Source organism: Dendrobates tinctorius, unplaced genomic scaffold (assembly GCF_039654945.1).
Source record: "Dendrobates tinctorius isolate UK_male_01 unplaced genomic scaffold, ASM3965494v1 ptg000079l, whole genome shotgun sequence".
NCBI classification, from domain to species: Eukaryota; Metazoa; Chordata; class Amphibia; order Anura; family Dendrobatidae; genus Dendrobates; species Dendrobates tinctorius.
In genome coordinates, this window is record NW_027361747.1 from 1,845,082 (window position 1) to 1,865,137 (window position 20,056).

General features: G+C 43.9%; 1 protein-coding gene across 6 annotated transcripts in view; it reads right to left on the reverse strand.

Moving 5' to 3' along the window:
* Positions 1 to 20,056, reverse strand: part of ATP8A1 (ATPase phospholipid transporting 8A1) — a 311,188-nt gene that overhangs the window by 226,274 nt on the left and 64,858 nt on the right. For 3 of the 6 annotated variants that reach the window (XM_073583430.1, XM_073583433.1, XM_073583435.1), the window contains exons 6-8: positions 14,730 to 14,775; positions 13,173 to 13,213; positions 2,572 to 2,645 (exon numbers count right to left, since the gene is read on the reverse strand). In XM_073583430.1, the coding sequence (XP_073439531.1) occupies positions 2,572 to 2,645; positions 13,173 to 13,213; positions 14,730 to 14,775 (161 nt within the window). Of the gene's footprint in view, positions 1 to 2,571; positions 2,646 to 13,172; positions 13,214 to 14,729; positions 14,776 to 20,056 lie in introns of those variants that run through there. The other 3 variants (XM_073583432.1, XM_073583434.1, XM_073583436.1) reach the window with 1 other exon arrangement.

A 20,056-nucleotide genomic window follows, 5' to 3' on the forward strand; every position in this document is an offset into this window, starting at 1 on the left:
CCTCTAGAGCAGTGATGTTTTTGGCTTTTCGCTTGGCAACACGGACTTTCAACTTCCTCCAAAGGTTTTCTATAGGGTTGAGATCTGGAGACTGGCTAGGCCACTCCAGGACCTTGAAATGCTTCTTACGAACCCACTCCTTCGTTGCCCTGGCGGTGTGCTTTGGATCATTGTCATGTTGAAAGACCCAGCCACGTTTCATCTTCAATGCCCTTGCTGATGGAAGGAGGTTTGCACTCAAAATCTCACGATACATGGCCCCATTCATTCTTTCATGTACCCGGATCAGTCGTCCTGGCCCCTTTTGCAGAGAAACAGCCCCAAAGCATGATGTTTCCACCACCACGCTTTACAGTAGGTATGGTGTTTGATGGATGCAACTCAGTATTCTTTTTCCTCCAAACACGACAAGTTGTGTTTCTACCAAACAGTTCCAGTTTGGTTTCATCAGACCATAGGACATTCTCCCAAAACTCCTCTGGATCATCCAAATGCTCTCTAGCAAACTTCAGACGGGCCCGGACATGTACAGGCTTAAGCAGTGGGACACGTCTGGCACTGCAGGATCTGAGTCCATGGTGGCGTAGTGTGTTACTTATGGTAGGCCTTGTTACATTGGTCCCAGCTCTCTGCAGTTCATTCACTAGGTCCCCCTGCGTGGTTCTGGGATTTTTGCTCACCGTTCTTGTGATCATTCTGACCCCACGGGGTGGGATTTTGCGTGGAGCACCAGATCGAGGGAGATTATCAGTGGTCTTGTATGTCTTCCATTTTCTAATTATTGCTCCCACAGTTGATTTCTTCACTCCAAGCTGGTTGGCTATTGCAGATTCAGTCTTCCCAGCCTGGTGCAGGGCTACAATTTTGTTTCTGGTGTCCTTTGACAGCTCTTTGGTCTTCACCATAGTGGAGTTTGGAGTCAGACTGTTTGAGGGTGTGCACAGGTGTCTTTTTATACTGATAACAAGTTTAAACAGGTGCCATTACTACAGGTAATGAGTGGAGGAAAGAGGAGACTCTTAAAGAAGAAGTTACAGGTCTGTGAGAGCCAGAAATCTTGATTGCTTGTTTCTGACCAAATACTTATTTTCCACCATAATATGCAAATAAAATGAAAAAAAACCAGACAATGTGATTTTCTGGATTTTTTTTCTCAGTTTGTCTCCCATAGTTGAGGTCTACCTATGATGTAAATTACAGACGCCTCTCATCTTTTTAAGTGGTGGAACTTGCACTATTGCTGACTGACTAAATACTTTTTTTCCCCACTGTACATGCTCAGTAGTGACCAGTGCTGTGGGGTCGTAGATGAGATGAATCTGTGCTGCACTTTATGTACATGCTCAGTAGTGACCAGTGCTGTGGGGTCATAGATGAGATGAATCTGTGATGCACTTTATGCACATGCTCAATAGTGACCAGTGCTGTGGGGTCGTAGATGAGATAAATCTGTGCTGCACTTTAACATGCTCAGTAGTGACTAGTGCTGTGGGGTCGTAGCTGAGATGAATCTGTGCTGCACTTTATGCCCATGCTCAGTAGTGACCAGTGCTGTGGGGTCGTAGATGAGATGAATCTGTGCTGCACTTTATGTACATGCTCAGTAGTGACTAGTGCTGTGGGGTCGTAGCCGAGATGAATCTGTGCTGCACTTTATGCCCTTGCTCAGTAGTGACCAGTGTTGTGGGGTCGTAGATGAGATGAATCTGTGCTGCACTTTATGTACATGCTCAGTAGTGACCAGTGCTGTGGGGTCGTAGATGAGATGAATCTGTGCTGCACTTTATGTACATGCTCAGTAGTGACCAGTGCTGTGGGGTCGTAGATGAGATGAATCTGTGCTGCACTTTATGTACATGCTCAGTAGTGACCAGTGCTGTGGAGTCGTAGCTGAGATGAATCTGTGCTGCACTTTATGTACATGCTCAGTAGTGACCAGTGCTGTGGAGTCGTAGATGAGATGAATCTGTGCTGCACTTTATGTACATGCTCAGTAGTGACCAGTGCTGTGGAGTCATAGATGAGATGAATCTGTGCTGCACTTTATGTACATGCTCAATAGTGACCAGTGCTGTGGAGTCATAGATGAGATGAATCTGTGCTGCACTTTATGTACATGCTCAGTAGTGGCCAGTGCTGTGGAGTCGTAGCTGAGATGAATCTGTGCTGCACTTTATGCACATGCTTTGTAGTGACCAGTGCTGTGGGGTCGTAGAAAAAACACAAGTTGCATGAGACTACCTGAGTTCTATTGATATATGATGACCCGGAGAGGTCAGAGCCCATACACAAGCTATAGAGACCCAGTTACGGAGCAGATTCTGAAACACATTTATGAATGGACTCACTTGGACCATGTCAAGGAAATAACGACAAACATCTGCCATATGGCTGACTATTCAAGAATGGCGGCATCAGCTGGACAATACACATTTCATATTTGGTGCTATATTTTCGTCGGGCAGTGCGGTTCATGCTACAGAGTTAATCTTTATTTCCTTGTAGTCATGGAGGTCGTAACAGAGTAGAGAAACCAGACTACATATTGTTAGCAACAGTAGGCACGTCTACCTTGTGGAGAGAAGTATAGTGTCTGCGGGTAAATACTCTGTGCCATTTATTTTAACTATGTCGCCAACATTTACCTGAAAGAAACTGGCAACCGGTTAATAATCTGTAAATTCATGTTACTAGCAAGAGCATTACATATACATAAAACACATGTGTCCTAAGGACCCGGGCAAGTAAGGCAAATATGAATGTTGTGTTACTTCTAAGCTAAATTTTCTAACGTGCAGTTTTATATTTATGTGTTAAGGAAAATACAAGAATCTGCTGCCAGGAGTATTTTCCACCAAATAAAAAAAAAATTTCTACCTAGCTCTGCATCCTTCTACATTCAACTTTAGCTTATGACACCACCATACTGAAGGTCACCCAGGATTCAGGGGATCCAACAAGGGTCTGAAGCTCTAATGTGGAGGTGACATCTGGCTACACTCCGATTTTCCAATGTAAGCCCCCAGTCACCGTTCTGGCAGCTCCATTTTATTCGGAGTCTTTAACATAGAAAATTGTGAACTGGGCTGACGACTTAGCTATTAAACCGAGATGACAGCCAGACTTGTGCAACTCTTTATGAGGCTGCGGATCAGGGCACCCCTGAATGTAGGTGTACATTAGTAACTTCTTTATCACCATATTCTGACCACATCTACGTGTCTACATTTCTAGAACTGGACAGCTTTTATGAGTTATCTGTGAACACACCTGTGCTGCAATTTTTTAAATTCTCATAGAAATGAATGCAGATGGCTAAACAATTGCAGCCATTTCCGACAGCTAGATAAATTACCTACAACCAACCAAATGCAGCCTGTTACGAGATAATACATTTAAAAGGAACCTGATAATCTGCAGATATAGGGTTAATCAGTAGCCTAATAGTTATATGAGGGTGGCTGGCCACTGTACTGAAAGTGTGGCATCGGGGAGAAAAAAACCTTAATTTTTCCCAGGGGCTGCCAGCTTTCAGTCAGAGGCGTGCTGACGCAGCTACAGTCTCCGCTCATTGTATTGTGAGTAGCGGCTGTAAGCCACACCCTGGCACTATGACTGACAGCCAGCTCTACAGTGCATCATTACATAGCCAGCTGTCAGACAAAGTGCCAGGGCGTTCACACAGCTGCCGCTCGCAGTGCTGCGAGAGGTGACTGAATCCCAGCAGCTACCTAGAGAAATATAGTCAATTTGTTCCTAGGTGTCGCACTTTAAGTACAGCGGCTGGGCACATTCGTACCACTATTATCCTGCAGAATAAGGCTGTGTGCACACGCTGCGGAAAAGGTGCGGATTCATCCGCGCGGATTTTGTAAAATCCGCAGGTGAAACCGCAGGTCAAAATACCTGCGGTTTCACCTGCGGATTGCTCTGCGGTTTTTCATCTCCTCAATGGAGGAGATGGCAAACCGCAGGAGAATCCACAGAAAGAATTGACATGTCAATTCTTTCTGCGGATTGAAAACCGCAGATAATCCGCGTGGAAAATTCCGCACCGTCTGCATTGCGGTTTTTGATTCCCATAGTGAATCATGGTACTGTACACCGCAGCAGAAACTGCTGCGGGTCCGCAGCGGCCAAAACCGCTGCGGAACCGCAGCAAAATCCGCAGCGTGTGCACACAGCCTTACCCTATAGCTGCAGCTCAATAGTTTTATCCGGCATAACAGGGTCCCTTTAAATACTATAACATACAAAATCGCTCAAAAAAAGGAAATGATATAACAATGTCCAGATAAAAATATAAATCATACTGAGGAAGCAAGAACTGCACATGCGAAACGCAGATTGGGGATAATGTTTCTGGGGTAATTTTGCAGATTTCATCGCACTATGGATAAGAGCATTATTGCAATATACCTATGAATTGGTGTTTGTATATCTAACATACGTTTTGACCACTGTATATTATTTGAAAGTTTTATACATTCATACTCATTGTAATTCTCCTTACAATATTACAGCTCTGGTGTTAATGTATTGGACATTTTCTTCCTTCATGCATTTGGTTTATTAACTTTTTTTTTTTTTTTTTTTAATATTTGCTTTCAATAACTGATATCTTTTAGTTAAAAACCTTCCTTTTGTATGGCACCATCAATTGCACCTATGTACATTATTCTCTGAAAAGATCCAAGCTTGGCCATAGCTGGAGACCAAAACCTAAAGAGATGAACGGTAGTATAAGTCGGTGTGCATGCAGCGTGCAGACGCATGTTCACACTGCGCACTAAACAGACAAAACCAAAGGTAAAATCAAAATAAGCAAATACCCTGCAGTAAATGAATAGCAGTAGTGCATGAAAATATAGGGAACTTAGTTAACATATTTTAAATTAAAAAAAAAAAAAAAAAAAAACACGTAAAAGCCATCCCATCAAGGTGACCATATTCGGGATGGTCTTTATCTCGAGTATTAAAACCTTACCATTTGTGAAGTGATGTAAAATGTGAATAAGAGCTGACAAGAACTGAGAATAGGGTCACCTTGATGTGGTGAGATGGCTTTTAAGTGGGTTTTTTCATAGTTGAAGACCAGACTAGTCTGGCGCCACTCCCTGATGGCTCTTCCCATCTCTACTACAGGTGATTGACAGATCCCTCCGTCGGGTGAACATACAAGAGACCTGTCAATCAGCCGCATAGGCACTGATGATCGATCTCCCTATATGTTCACATGATGGGGAAATCAGTCAATAATGTGAAATGGGAAAAGCCACCCAGGATCTTCAAAGAATATTTTTTGCTTCAGAGAATAATACACCTGGCTGTAATAATGCCTAATTAAAGAGGGTTGTGTGCTGAAAAATAGTCACAAGGTGACAACTGGTTGACTGATGGGCATCTTACTGGTAGGACTCACCCTGAGAAGCAGAACAGGAAGCTTTTCTCTGAATGAAGTGGCAGTGAACTACAAGCAGAGCACAGTGCTTGGAAGCCTCATCGGGGAATGAATGGTGATATGCTCGGCTTTCTCTGGCAGCCTCATATAGAATGAATGGCGTGTCGGTCGGGCATATGTACCGCTGCTTCATTTTTTAATGTGGATAAATATTCCCTTATCTGCTCAGTGGGGATTCTCAGCACTTGATTTCACTGTATAACCTCTTTAACGAATTAAACCACATAAGACAATAGACAAACAACCTCTAAAACCATTAAAGGAAGCCCCGTATCAACAAACCCTGCTCATATATCGTAATGGTATACACTATGAAAACCCAAACTGCACCCCATAAGAAAACTAGGCACCCAAAATCTTCATAATGATGACAATGCGAAGCAAGAAAAGGCCTTCAAAGAAAGCAACGCAATGCATGTTTCGCTACTTTGTCAGGGGGGTGGTTTCTGCTCATGATATTACCTCCTATTACTGTTATTATTACATTCTAGCCAATGGTGCTCTGCATGGATAAGACTCGCCCATAACAACACTTCTACTGGCTGCTTCCCGTTCATCCGGTGTCGGGTGCCTTCCTTCTCCCAATGTAGCAATATAAATTTTAACAACATAATTGGATAAATGGGTGAAACAAACGTTATAATTATGAAATTCACTGATGGCGCCAATACATATATTGGAAATTCATTACACTTCTATGACTTGGGCACAGGAAATAGTCACCCGCCAAGACTAAAGTCCATCAGTATCTGGATATTATGTACAATTTAATTTTTTTAACCACTTTGTAGGTTACTGTATCTATAGGATAGCCTGTGGATATGCCATAAACGTCAGATGGGAATCGCTTTGCCTTTGTCAAATATTACATTTTGCTTTAATATCAGAACACTCATGTGACACAGAACTATCATAGAAGGGGCACATCCTCATATTTCGGTACAACAGATGGGTACACCAGTGCCTTGCATCCACATCACCTGACTGGACCGGCTGTCGGAAAGCCGCCTTCCACCTACCTGAACTTCAGATGTTTTGTTTAAATGTGATACAAAAAGTTACTACATTGCCAAAGTCTCGACAGCCGGATTTATGAGAACAGAGGCATTTCACGGTTCACCATTACACAGCACCAGGCCCAAGACCAAAGCCTTCCAAGTGGAACATAAAAGCAGTAAGCCTATTATTTTATAAGGAGAGAAAACTGTATCTGCTCCAGATACTAAAAACTCCATTACATCCCCTTGTCCTCAGGCTATGATGTTCTGGGGAGGACACTAAGCGCCATCGCCTCCTTCCCGTCACACAGCGGCGTTGGCTTCCTTGATGGGATTTTGCCAGTAAAGCACTGGTCGTCTCACAAAGGCTGAACAGTAGTTTTTTTTTTGCAGACGGTTTAATAAGGAATAGAAGAGAAAAAGTAAGAAAGGAAAAGTCAGCACAGATGCAAGTGGATATGCAGAAACATGACATCGTCTTGTCCAGACTCTCTCCATTATATAAACCAATGAATACTTTGAGCTGGCACGGTCTATTTGCAGGAGGAAGGAAATCTGGAAAGTAATTTCTCATCCACCATAAATGTGGATTTTTTTCACCAGCTGTGTAATTGCCGATGTTCATTTTCTCTTTCTCCGTTCACGAGACATGACTCCCTCCTCCCCGTGAGTAATTCTGGCCTTTTCCGCCAAATGGGCCGATTCCGCAACTTGTAGGTGGACATCCTCACAAGTACCACACCTCCTTGGCTAAAAAGACTAGTTTTAGATATAGGGACGTGGGGGCCATAACTGAGGAACAGTGCTGTGTCTTTAAAACAGAGATGGTCGAAAGGCTGCAAAGTGGTAAACCTCAGTGCTCCCATAAGAATATATATACACACACACACTACATGATTCTTATGGGAGCACTGAGGTTTACCACTTTGCAGCCTTTCGACCATCTCTGTTTTAAAGACACAGCACAATTTATACAGCGCACGACAGGTCACTGCAGCTCCAGAGAACATTATCATGGACAACGCTGAGGATTCTTGGTCTTATGCAAGAGAACTGCTATCAGAGTGGAAGAAAAAAAGAAAACTTTATATTGTAGCGTTCAACTATTCTCGAAATAAAAAGAAAAAATAAATAAATCACCATTTATCATCCAATGTTACAGAAGTAGCAGAAAGCATTTGGTTATTGGCTGCTACTAGCAAAACACATGAGCACTGTGTTACTTACTAGGCTGTATGTTATTTTTTTTTCAGTAAAATCAGTGTTTTATCAGAAGATCATTACAGGACTAGGGGTCTTGTAACTTCTAGTCAACCGATCTCTATAACCCCAGCATGAATTAGCAGCTGTCAATGAACAGTGTACATAGAAAGAGGCCAACCAGCTGCCAATCACTGGTGTGGTCGTGGCTACACAGGGCTCAGCATTCAAGCTCTGCTAGATCGGCAGCAGAAAAGAAAATAACCGCATGCAGACCAACAAGTGATACATCACTGGAATCAGGGTCTCAGTCATTATACCATGCTACTCAGGTTACATAGGAAAAACCTGCTGCCAGGTTCTCTAACTCAAATTAGTTTATTTCAGCATGGGTTTTCAAAAGGGGCATTCCTATAATGAAATCATCAGTCAGACTGGCAAGACTCAGATTTCCATCGATCCTGAGATCAGTCATCAGTGGTTTGCTCTGGAGTCTACACTGCGATTATATTTAAATGGAGAGATAACAGGGCTATCGAACAAGTACACAGCTCCGGACAGAGAACCACGATAAGGAGACCTGCTCTGACTGAAAGCTGCAGGGCTGGTGATTTTGCAAGATTTATAACAGCAGCTAGTCAGAAGCGGAGACCTAGTTGAACAGATAACTACTGCATAGAAATTAAACAGCCTGGAGAGAGAATGCTGGGATATTAGGCGTTAACTGCTCTCTTGGAACATAACTACTGCGCAATCATGACCAGCGTATGGGCAGGCCCTAGAGGCCAAGCTCCATGGAACAAGCTGTACATCATGTAAGATAAAAGCTCACCGTGCAGGCATATGACAGCAGAAAGAAAAAGCAACTCCGGTGCAAACATGCTTATTTTCATGCTGCCTAACTTAAGCAATTTAATAAGTTCAGAATAGCCTTTTAAAGATAAATTGGCCATGTCATGACTTTTGTGCCTCCACAACACTACATACTAAAGCTGATGATGTGCTGTCCATGTAAAACTTTTTAAAAGCATAAGAAATCCATTATGTCAGTGAAAATAAAATGCTTGATATGTAAATATAGAAATGTCGGTGTACAAGAAATACTAATTAATTTGAAAGTAAATGACGTCTACGATGTTATTTATTAATAAGAACGGCTGTTCTCCATTTGAAAATGACAAAAAAAAAGTGAAATGAAGCAAGGAAGGAGCTACACTGTCCTAATGAATGTCTATTATTTCCAGTTAGTGAACTCCGAAGAACACATTAAAGATTTATCTGTGCTGCCATTAACATAACGGCATTACCATCCGTCCTCCAGCTCAATGTGTCTCTTGGCGCTTCCATTATAGCAGTGAACAACAAGCCGTCCAACACAGTAATGTCTCAGTCACTGGACCATTATAGCTCACACCCTCGGAACAAATTCTTTTCATTTACAAAATTCTCAACATATTTACTGGAATATGGGACTGTTTCCAGAAAAAAAAATCCATTAAAAACTAAATACAAAGCTACCACCCTACGTCACCCTACTTGGCATGGAAACACAACATAAGTACCTCGCTTCCGAGTGTCGAGGGTTGGGAAGGAAAAATTGGTCACCAGGATTTGCAAGTTGATATTTAGACTGGGATAAGCCAAAAGGCTACAGACATATTTCTCCAAAAAAAATACAAATTAAGTTGCAGTATTTATAATTGACAAAATAAAACATTTTTAAAAAGGGGTTGTGCACTTTGGACAATTGCTGCTGGTTAGAAGGACCCAGGCCAAAAATTGTCCTCCTGCTTAGAACAACCCAGGCCAAAATTATCCTCTTTCTCAGAACGACCCACGCCAAAATTGTCCTGCTGCTGGAACCGGCAATAATTTGCTGTAATCTTTAGGGAATCCTGGAGTTAAGTGTTTAATTTCACTGCAGCGCTACCACTGGGGAAATGAAGCATTACACAGGGCCCATCTAAATCTGTGTAACACAGTATTGTGCAGGTCCTCCAGAACGAGGTGCACTCATTATAAATGCTCTCCTATCTGGCTCATTCTCAAAATTCCCTATTTCTGTAAAACAAATATGAAAATTCAGTAGGTTTTCTAAATTGGAAAACCCAAATGTCAAACCAGGCACTCCGACGAATCGCATAGGGAAAGGGAGTGTCACTCATCTTGGGAAAGGGGATAGAAGGACCCAGCAGGGATCGGCTCTCTGGCGCCACCACTTGCCTCAGATCAGTCAGGGAGCTGCACAGAGGGCAGATAGTCACCGGAAAGGCTTCCCTTATAGGTATGAGTTATTGAGGCGCTCCCAGTGAGGGGAGATATACATCACCAGATATATATAAACCTCCCGGCTGTCACGGTCAGGGCTCCTCACTAACACAGTACCGTATGCTGCCACCAGTTCCTCCTTCGATATTAGCCCCGTCCGACAGCAGGCTTATATCGGGTCAGAAACCAACCTGGGTATTGTATAATAACCAACGGAGCATGTGGATGTGGGTATTCGTGTATCAAGATAAAAGAGTAACCCAAAATTAATTTTATATTTAAACGCCGAAAAGGTGCACTAGAAATATACAGGTATATATTTACAAGAACAATATACAGGTATACAGTCAGGAGTGTAGTACAAGTGTCAGGTATAGACAGTTTGCAATTACAGGGTTATGTAGCATGTGACCACAGGTCCAAATCTTTGTTACATGGTTTTCCTGGCTGCTAATGGATTCTCCCGTCAGTAAAAAAACTAAGCTCAAAATGAGAAGCTGTCTCTTATCTCCTAGGCTGTTCCCTCCCACACTCTGTACCCACCCCTGAGCTTGTGCAGCCTCTCTCCTCCCATCTCAGAGTATGATTTTCCAGGCAGAACCGTGGCTGGCCCATAACATTCTGCCTGTAGCTCCAAATGTCAGCAGTGCCCCACTGGGTTCCGCTGGATTCTATCTGTGCAGGGAGACCAAACATGCCTACCGTATTTAATCCCTGGTAGCTACGCTTCATAACTCCATAATGCAGGGGTCTACAGGTGGCTGCTGGGCACAGGAATGTGGGGGAAGGAATAACGGTTTGGAGAATTTGCTCGGCTATGCTCATAGATATTGCATTCTCTTCTTATAGGTCATTTTCCAGATTCAATACCTCAGCCTTGCTGTGACCTATGTTGCCACAATGTCTCCATGTGTTTGAGTCAGACAAAGGGAGCCAGCTGGCTGTAGCTGCACTAGAACTCACACCCTTGTGCTAATTGCTAGTCACCGTGCTTCAAAGGGCTTGTTGTTGGACTTAAAGGAAAACATTGCATTGCCTTTTATGGCCTGGGGTAATGCAAGGGTGCACATTCCAGGTGTGGACGGAGATGTCCTGAACCTATAATCCAAAATGGAGTTTCCCTCGTCCTTCTCACACTTGCTTTACAGAAAATAATGGACAAAGCCGTATAAAAAGGTCAAATGAAGAGGTATTCTAGTTCACTTAGCATGCTTTATATCAGTCTGCTATACAACCATAAAGAAGCATTGGGGCAACCCACTGAATGGGTCAGTGGGGCAGCACGACAGAAAGTATTCCCAACGTTAACGCAGGTTGTCTACAGCGCTAAATCAATCCGCATTCCTAAAACCAGCAAAGGTTAACCCAAGACCGCTACTGGTAAGTGGATGCAATTTACAGCACCTAAGGCACCAACATGACCAATGATAATATTATTATTATGCATTTATATAGCGCCATTTATTCCATGGCGCTTTACATGTGAAAAGGGGAAATATATAAGTATAATAAACATGTGTAAGACAAGGGACACACAAGTACATAAGGAGAGGGGACCCTGCCCACGAGGGCTCACAGCTTTCAAGAGGCTTCTAGAGAAGAACACAGGCCGCCAGCTTCTCATGACAAAGCGTAAAAAACATTCCCAAAATGTATGTTGCCCTTGTAAAATATCCCATTGTTTCGCATTTAGCAACCCGTGATTCGCAGCAGAACCTCTAATGACAAAGGAGAAGCAGCGGTATCATCCTCAAGGATGGAGATGTACATTTACAATGAGCTTGGAATTTTTTTTTTACAAACTTACAATTTTTTTTTGCCTATAGGGCTCTGTTCACAGCTCATTCTTGGACACATCGGAGACGTAAAAATCAGAAATATTCACAGGATTTATACCTCCTACGCATCCACAGGCCACCATGCATCAAAAGAATATGGTTTGACATTATGTAGACCAGTATGCGTTTTCTTTTCCTTTGTTTTGGAGCGGGGGCGTTTTTTTACAATGAGGGACGAAGGGCGTATCTCTAAGGCTATGTGCACACACTGCGGATTGGTCTGCGGATTTTTATCTGCTGAACCGCAGGTAAAATGACTTGCGGTTTTACCTGTGGTTTGGCCTGCGGTTTTGCCCTGCGGTTTGCCACCTGGACAATGGAATAGGTGGCAATTCGCAGCAGAATCCGCAGAAACAATTGACATGTCAATTGTTTCTGCGGATTCAAAACCGCAGCTTTTCCGCAGTTAAAAATCCGCAGCATGTGCACAGCGGATTGTAAATCCCATAGGATAACATGCTACTGTACACTGTCTGCAGAACTGCTGTTCTGCTGCGGTCAAAACCGCAGCGGAACCGCAGCAAAAACCGCAGCGTGTGCACATAGCCTAAGGGTACGTTCCCACAGGAAGAAACCGGCAGCGAATTGGACGCAGCACATGTTCACTTAGTCCAAAGCGCTGCTGCCTTTTGAATGCCGGTGATTCTGCATGTGTTTATTGAACCGTGTGGAACCACAGCGTCCTATACATTGCACTGGTGATATTTATCTTGACTAGACATGCTGCAGTCTGGAAAGATGCACCGCAGGTCCGTTTACGCAGGGATGCCGGAGGCATCCACTGTGCTGTAACATTTGGACGCTGCGGCTATAAGCAGCGTCCAACGCGCAGCGTTTACTGACCGTGGGAATATACCATATATATCATCTCTCCTTTTGACTTGAAATATCCAAAGATGAATGGCACTGGATCATCAGTTTTGTGAAGGTGAAAAAAAAAAAAGAAAATATTTTGCATTATTCTGTTCTAGCACCACCCTTCTAAGGAAATCTGAATCCAAGGGGAGATAAGAACACTTCTGTGTCATGGTATGTGAACACAATGGTATATGTTGGAGAAATAACAGGGGACAATATTACCAATTTATACCTCAGACTTTGCCACTGTAGCTTGTTTTACATGTCAGAAACCTAACTACACAGAGCATCGTTTCTTGCCATTACTTCTGTACAGGCTTTCGGGTTTTGCCTCCCAGATACTTCGGTTTAGGAATCTCTATGACGGGTCATTATTGAGTCGCTGAAAGCATAAAATCTCCTCCTCTCCATATAACAAAGCATTTCTAACATTCCAAATATGTCGCTCGTGTCCTTTACGGTCAGAAATTTCTAATCGCTCCATAGAGACAATGAAACTCTATAGACACAGGTAGAATGTTCTGTTACAAAGAAAGCAAGTGAACAAACCTTTTCCCAGTGCACAATCTCCCACGCTCCGTTCCGTAAAACTGAAAAGGAAAACAGAGCGGTCCTCATAAACACATGAAGTGGACGTCATAAATGGCAGCACAGATATGTACAATCTAAGAAAACTCCATGTGTAGTACAATCATTTATTACACTTTATTTTAAAGTCAGCAATAAACAAACATCAACCCATTCCCGCCTATGCATACCCACCCCCGCCTACCCACCCCTGCCTACATCTACCCATCCCCACCTACGCCTACCCACCCCTGCCTACATCTACCCATCCCTGCCTACCCACCCCTGCCTACATCTACCCATCCCCACCTATGCCTACCTACCCCTGCCTACCCATCCCCACCTACGCCTACCCACCCCTGCCTACATCTACAATTCCCCCCTATCCACCCCTGCCTACATCTACCCACCCCCACCTATGCCTACCCACCCCTGCCTACCCATCCCCGCCTACCCACACCTGCCTACATTTACCCATCCCCGCCTACGCCTACCCACCCCTGCCTACATCTACCTATCCCCACATACGCCTACCCACCCCCGCCTACATCTACAATTCCCCCCTATCCACCCCTGCCTACATCTACCCAGCCCCACCTACCCATCCCCACCTACCCACCCCCGCCTACGCCTACCCACCCCTGCCTACATCTACCTATCCCCACCTACGCCGACCCACTCCTGCCTACCCATCCCCGCCTACCCACCCCTGCCTACCCATCCCCGCCTACACCTACCCATTCAAAGCACTAAACCAAAGCCTTGCCATTGATCCATGACTTTCTGAGTGATAAGCCTCTCCATCACAGTGTGAGGTAAGAATATTCACTCTGTCATTATGGAAACCCACTGTGTATCTGAGCAGGACCTGTGTTCGATTGTGCACCGCGGGGAGAACGGAGGATTACATTATCCTCAGAACCCTTCAGGGAACATGGATTGTTTGTAAAATGTATGCTGTATGCCAGCTAAAGCTTGTATTTCTTAAAGGGAGTTTGTCACAAAAAATGACTGTTCACATTAAGCACAACACCGTGTAAGGCACATTGCTTTAACAAGATTTGCACCATTCATTTCTATATCTGTTACTGTGTTTGCCAGAAATTGTTCTTATTGAAATATGCTAGTAACGTGCTCAATGCACATTGGGTGCGGCCAAACAGTTGAGTATCTTCCCTCCATCTCTCAGTTGTTCTTCCATTGACAGCTCTGGTTTTACAGGTGGGTGGAGAAAGATGAAAAACAAGTAGTAGGAAGGATCACTGAACTCTCAGCCACACCCGGAGTGCACCAACAGCCTTATTAGCATAACTAAATAAAGAACAGTGATGAGCAAACGTGATGGGATAAGGCGTTATCCGCCCATGCTACAGTGCTAACCGCGTGTCTTCGGTGTGCTCGAAAAATAAGTTCGGGTCCCTGAGGCTGTATGTGTTGTGGCTGTTGAACAGCTTCCTCGTCCAAAAACTGGCTCCAAAACTCTAGTACGATGATAAACAATGTATGTCATCCAATTAAAAAAAATACTCCAGAACTTACCTTGGGTGATTTTCTTGTTCACAAAATTGTCAGCTTTGTGCCGCTTCTGTAAAACATAAAAATGATGCCATTAGATAAGATCTAATAATAGAAAGATTTCTTCCGTTAAAGGGGAAATTCTGATCTTAGAAAGTGGAGGAGGAACAGTAGGATGAGTAGCGAGTGAACCTCCATACATTTTTACTGACACTGGACAAAGGAAGGTTAATTTTAAAGGGAAAGTTCTTCCAAGAAAGTCTTATCACATTTATGGACTAGCAACTATTGGATGGAAATTCTGAACAGGGCCCGATTTTTGCAGGCACCATTTGTTTTTACATCTGACAAGAGGCAATCATTTTGGTTGAAATCATCTACTTTGAATGACTGTACACCCCAATGTATAGCGGGGTACAGCCACCTATAGTGACCACAGTAAGGTCACCGCCGCTGGATTAGCACACAAGTAGTAGGAACTACATGGAGAGGCACCCAAATAATATGAGGACATACAAAGTAAAACTCTCCAGATGTTACAATGAAAGCAGCTGGAAGACAAAAACTGGTTGGGTTCCTTGTTCCTCATTTGAAGTGTTTCCCTAAAGGACTTAACCCACCCCCCTCAATGCAAACCTCATACATGGGCATGCAGGTCTCTAAAATGTAAATCCATCCACACCTTTAGGTCTGATGTTCTAGAGAAATAAGCATTTTAGTTCATATTTAAATTAGGTGTTCAGTGCTCTGGGCATGACCGAGCACTTCCCAAGCCTCTGGCTTCTGAGATAGTTTCCCTGCCCAGTATCTGACTCTTTTACTTGATTGATAGTGCAATGATTTCCTTGCCAGAGACGTGATTCATGAATCAAGCTAAAGAGACTTGTGCAGGGCAGGAAACAACCTTAGGAGGCAAAAGCTTGTAAAGTGCTCTGTAACGCCCGGAGCACTTAACACCTCATTTGTGTATGAATTACATCACAAATTTATCTGGAATGCACCAATGCATGAAAGGCATAAAGGATTCTATAGATTTTTGTTCCAAAGACTTGCCTGCAAATATAAGCAGTCTGGGGGCCACGGATCAGTGTAGAATGTAGAGGTCATTCCCAGGTGCTGCATCTCACCTCCTGCTTACACAGATCTGTGTATTATGTAGAGGTCATTCCCAGGTGCTGCATCTCACCTCCTGCTTACACGGATCCGTGTACTATGTAGAGGTCACTCCCAGGTGCTGCATCTCACCACCTGCTTACAAGGATCCGTGTACTATGTAGAGGTCATTCCCAGGTGCTGCATCTCACCTCCTGCTTACACAGATCCGTGTATTATGTAGAGGCCATTCCCAGGTGCTGCATCTCACCTCCTGCTTACACGGATCCGTGTACTATGTAGAGGTCATTCCCAGGTGCTGCATCTCACCTCCTGCTTACACGGATCCGTGTACTATGTAGAGGCCATTCCCTGGTGCTGCATCTCACCTCCTGCTTACACGGATCCGTGTACTATGTAGAGGTCATTCCCTGGTGCTGCATCTCACCTCCTGCTTACACGGATCCGTGTACTATGTAGAGGTCATTCCCAGGTGCTGCATCTCACCTTCTGCTTACACGGATCCGTGTACTATGTAGAGGCCATTCCCAGGTGCTGCATCTCACCTCCTGCTTACACAGATCTGTGTACTATATAGAGGCCATTCCTAGGTGCTGCATCTCACCTCCTGCTTACCTGGATCCGTGTACTATGTAGGGGTCATTCCCAGGTGCTGCATCTCACCTCCTGCTTACAGAGATCCGTGTACTATCAGAGGCCATTCCCAAGTGCTGCATCTCACCTCCTGCTTACATGGATCCGTGTACTATGTAGAGGTCATTCCCAGGTGCTGCATCTCACCTCCTGCTTACAGAGATCCGTGTACTATCAGAGGCCATTCCCAAGTGCTGCATCTCACCTCCTGCTTACATGGATCCGTGTACTATGTAGAGGCCATTCCCAGGTGCTGCATCTCACCTCCTGCTTACACGGATCCGTGTACTATGTAGAGGCCATTCCCAGGTGCTGCATCTCACCTCCTGCTTACACAGATCCGTGTACTATGTAGAGGCCATTCCCAGGCGCTGCACCTCACCACCTGCTTACACGGATCCGTGTACTATGTAGAGGTCATTCCTAGGTGCTGCATCTCACCACCTGCTTACAAGGATCTGTGTACTATGTAGAGGTCATTCCCAGGTGCTGCTTCTCACCTCCTGCTTACACAGATCTGTGTATTATGTAGAGGCCATTCCAAGGTGCTGCATCTCACCTCCTGCTTACACAAATCTGTGTATTATGTAGAGGCCATTCCCAGGTGCTGCATCTCACCTCCTGCTTACACGGATCCGTGTATTATGTAGAGGCCATTCCCAGGTGCTGCATCTCACCTCCTGCTTACACGGATCCGTGTATTATGTAGAGGCCAATCCCAGGAGCTGCATCTCACCTCCTGCTTACACGGATCAGTGTACTATGTAGAGGCCACTCCCGGGTGCTGCATCTCACCTCCTGCTTACACGGATCCGTGTATTATGTAGAGGCCACTCCCAGGTGCTGCATCTCACCTCCTGCTTACACGGATCCGTGTACTATGTAGAGGCCACTCCCAGGTGCTGCATCTTACCTCCTGCTTACACGGATCCGTGTACTATGTAGCGGCCACTCCCAGGTGCTGCATTTCACCTCCTGCTTACACGGATCCGTGTACTATGTAGAGGCCACTCCCAGGTGCTGCATCTCATCTCCTGCTTACACGGATCCATGCTGTTCCTGCTCTGTACTCTACAGTCATGGCCAGAACTTTTGAGTCCATCAAAAATTTGGGTTTTAACAAAGTTTTCTGCTTTACTGTTTAAAGTGGCAATATGCATTAACTCTAGATTGTTATGAAGAGTCATCAAATGAATTGCAAAAAATTGCAGTAATTCCATGTGAAGAAAATGAACTTAAATCAATCACAAAAAAGAAAACATTTCCACAGACTTCCAGCCCTGCCACAAAATGACAAGGCATGTGATATCACACTGATTGAATTATAAAAGCAGACCCGATTGCCTTAATAGTTAGCTACGTGGAAATACGTGCAGCCATCATTGCTTTGTATTAAATGAGCTTTACAGGTGAGGATACTGATGCTTCTAATATTACCCCTAAATAAACCATTTATCAGATCATCAGAACTTCAAAAAGGAGAGGTTTAATTGCAGTAAAGGCTTCAGTCCAGCAATTTCCAGGACTGTATACTAAAGAGGATTCAGTTAACGTTTGTTTCAACACCAGTGCAGAGCTTGATCTGTAATGGCAGCAGGCAGGCGTCTGCATGCACAGTGAGGAAAAGGTTTTTGGAGGCTGTGCTGGTGTCAAGAAGGGCAGCAAAGAAGCTACTTCTCTCCAAGAAAAACATCAAGAGCAGACTGATATTCTGCCAAAAGCACAGAGATTGGACTGCACAGGCCTGGGGTAAAGTTATTTTCTCTGAAGCCCCCTTCAGACTGTTTGGGACATCTGGAAGAATGAATGTCCGGAGAAGAAAAGGTGAGCGATACCTTGAGTCCTGTGTCAGGCATCCTGAGACCATTCATGTGTGGGGGCTTTCTATCCGTGAAGGGGGCTCACTCGCAATTTTCCCTAAGACCACTGCCATGAATAAATATTGCTTATCTAAAGTTCTTCCAAAGCAATGAACACAACATTGAAATTATGGGTCTAGGGCCAGGAATCTCCCATTGAGAACATGTGGTTAGTACTAAAAAAAAGGGGGTGGATGAACAAAAACACAGACATTGTGATAATCTCCAAGCACTGCTGAGGCAAGAATGGGCTATCAGTCAATCAGTATTTGGCCCAGGAGCGGATATCCAGTTGCCAGGGTGAAAGGCAAATGTCTTGAAAAATAAGGGTCAACACTGTAAATATTGAGTCGTTCCATAAACTTGATGCATTTGTCAATTAAAGTTTAAAAACAAAGCACCATTCCGATTTTTTTTTATTTTACAGTTGAGGTGGTGTCATTAATCTAAATTCCCTGCCCCTAGTATTATACTTACCAGCCGCTGTCTTCATCTCTATATATGCAAAGTTCTGGTTGGTCTTCGTGCAGTTTGTGATCTGCCGGATTACTCCAGTGTTTGCTGGGTGAACTGGAGATCAATATTCAACGTAAATCTATGAGAGTCAGAACGAGACTCTCAGACTTACACAGAGCTTGTGACTGTTCCCTCTGACCTCCAGTCAGTAAATCGTTGTGGTCACAAGATGGCGGCACGGAACTGGAGCGGCGCCTAGAACAGCTGAAGACAGAAGACAATTTTCCAACAATGCCTCAGGCCGTCGACTTCAATGGAGCTGAGCTTTTGATGCCAGACAAAAAGAACAGACATTTGTTGCATTGTTTGTGATGACAGAAGTAGCTACATTTTTCAGATCTCGAAAAGTTTTTATTCATTTTTTTGAAATTTTACTTTGGAACCAAATTTTGTTCACAGTGGCAATAAATTTTAGCTGCCAACTGAGGCTGGGGGGAGAGAGGAGATTTTTCTTATTGTCCTTCAAAAATATGTTACAATGTGATGGGACCCCCGTTCCATAGTTCCTTTGGTTAGATGACTGCAATCTGCCACATGACACAATCTTACATATACATCTCTAAATAATTAACCAAGGTCGGCAGGCGAGATCCTTCTATCAATGAGATGCGACTCCACAAAAATCCACGCTATAATTGGAAGGTCATCTTCTAAACAAACTGTGCTACGTTCACGCACAAACGGACTTGGTAAACGTGACGGCAAATAGCAAAGTGCAACTTTCATCAGGTATTAATCTGGGAATAATACCGGCCAATAATCATCACAATGGGGAAAAATATCAAACCGGCTGAATGGAGGCAGCCCAAGCCCAATAGGAGATAATGACAAGTGCTGGCTACATCACACATCCACATGTAAACAGCATCGATCTGCAGGAGGGAAAATTCCAGGAAATGGTGACAATTACATAAAGCGTCAGGTCGGGAACCATATAGGAGCGAGATAATAAAAAGGTTATATGTTATATTGATATGTACAATGGGTACGGAAAGTATGCAGACGCCTTTAAATTTTTCACTCTTTGTTTCATTGCAGCCATTTGGTAAATTAAAAAAAAAATCATTATTTTTTCTCATTAATGTACACTCTGCACCCCATTGTGACAGAAAATAACAGAAATGTAGAAATTTTTGCAAATTTATTAGAAAAGAAAAACTGAAATATTACATGGTCATAATATTCAGACCCTTTGCTCAGTATTGAGTAGAAGCTCCCTTTTGAGCTAGT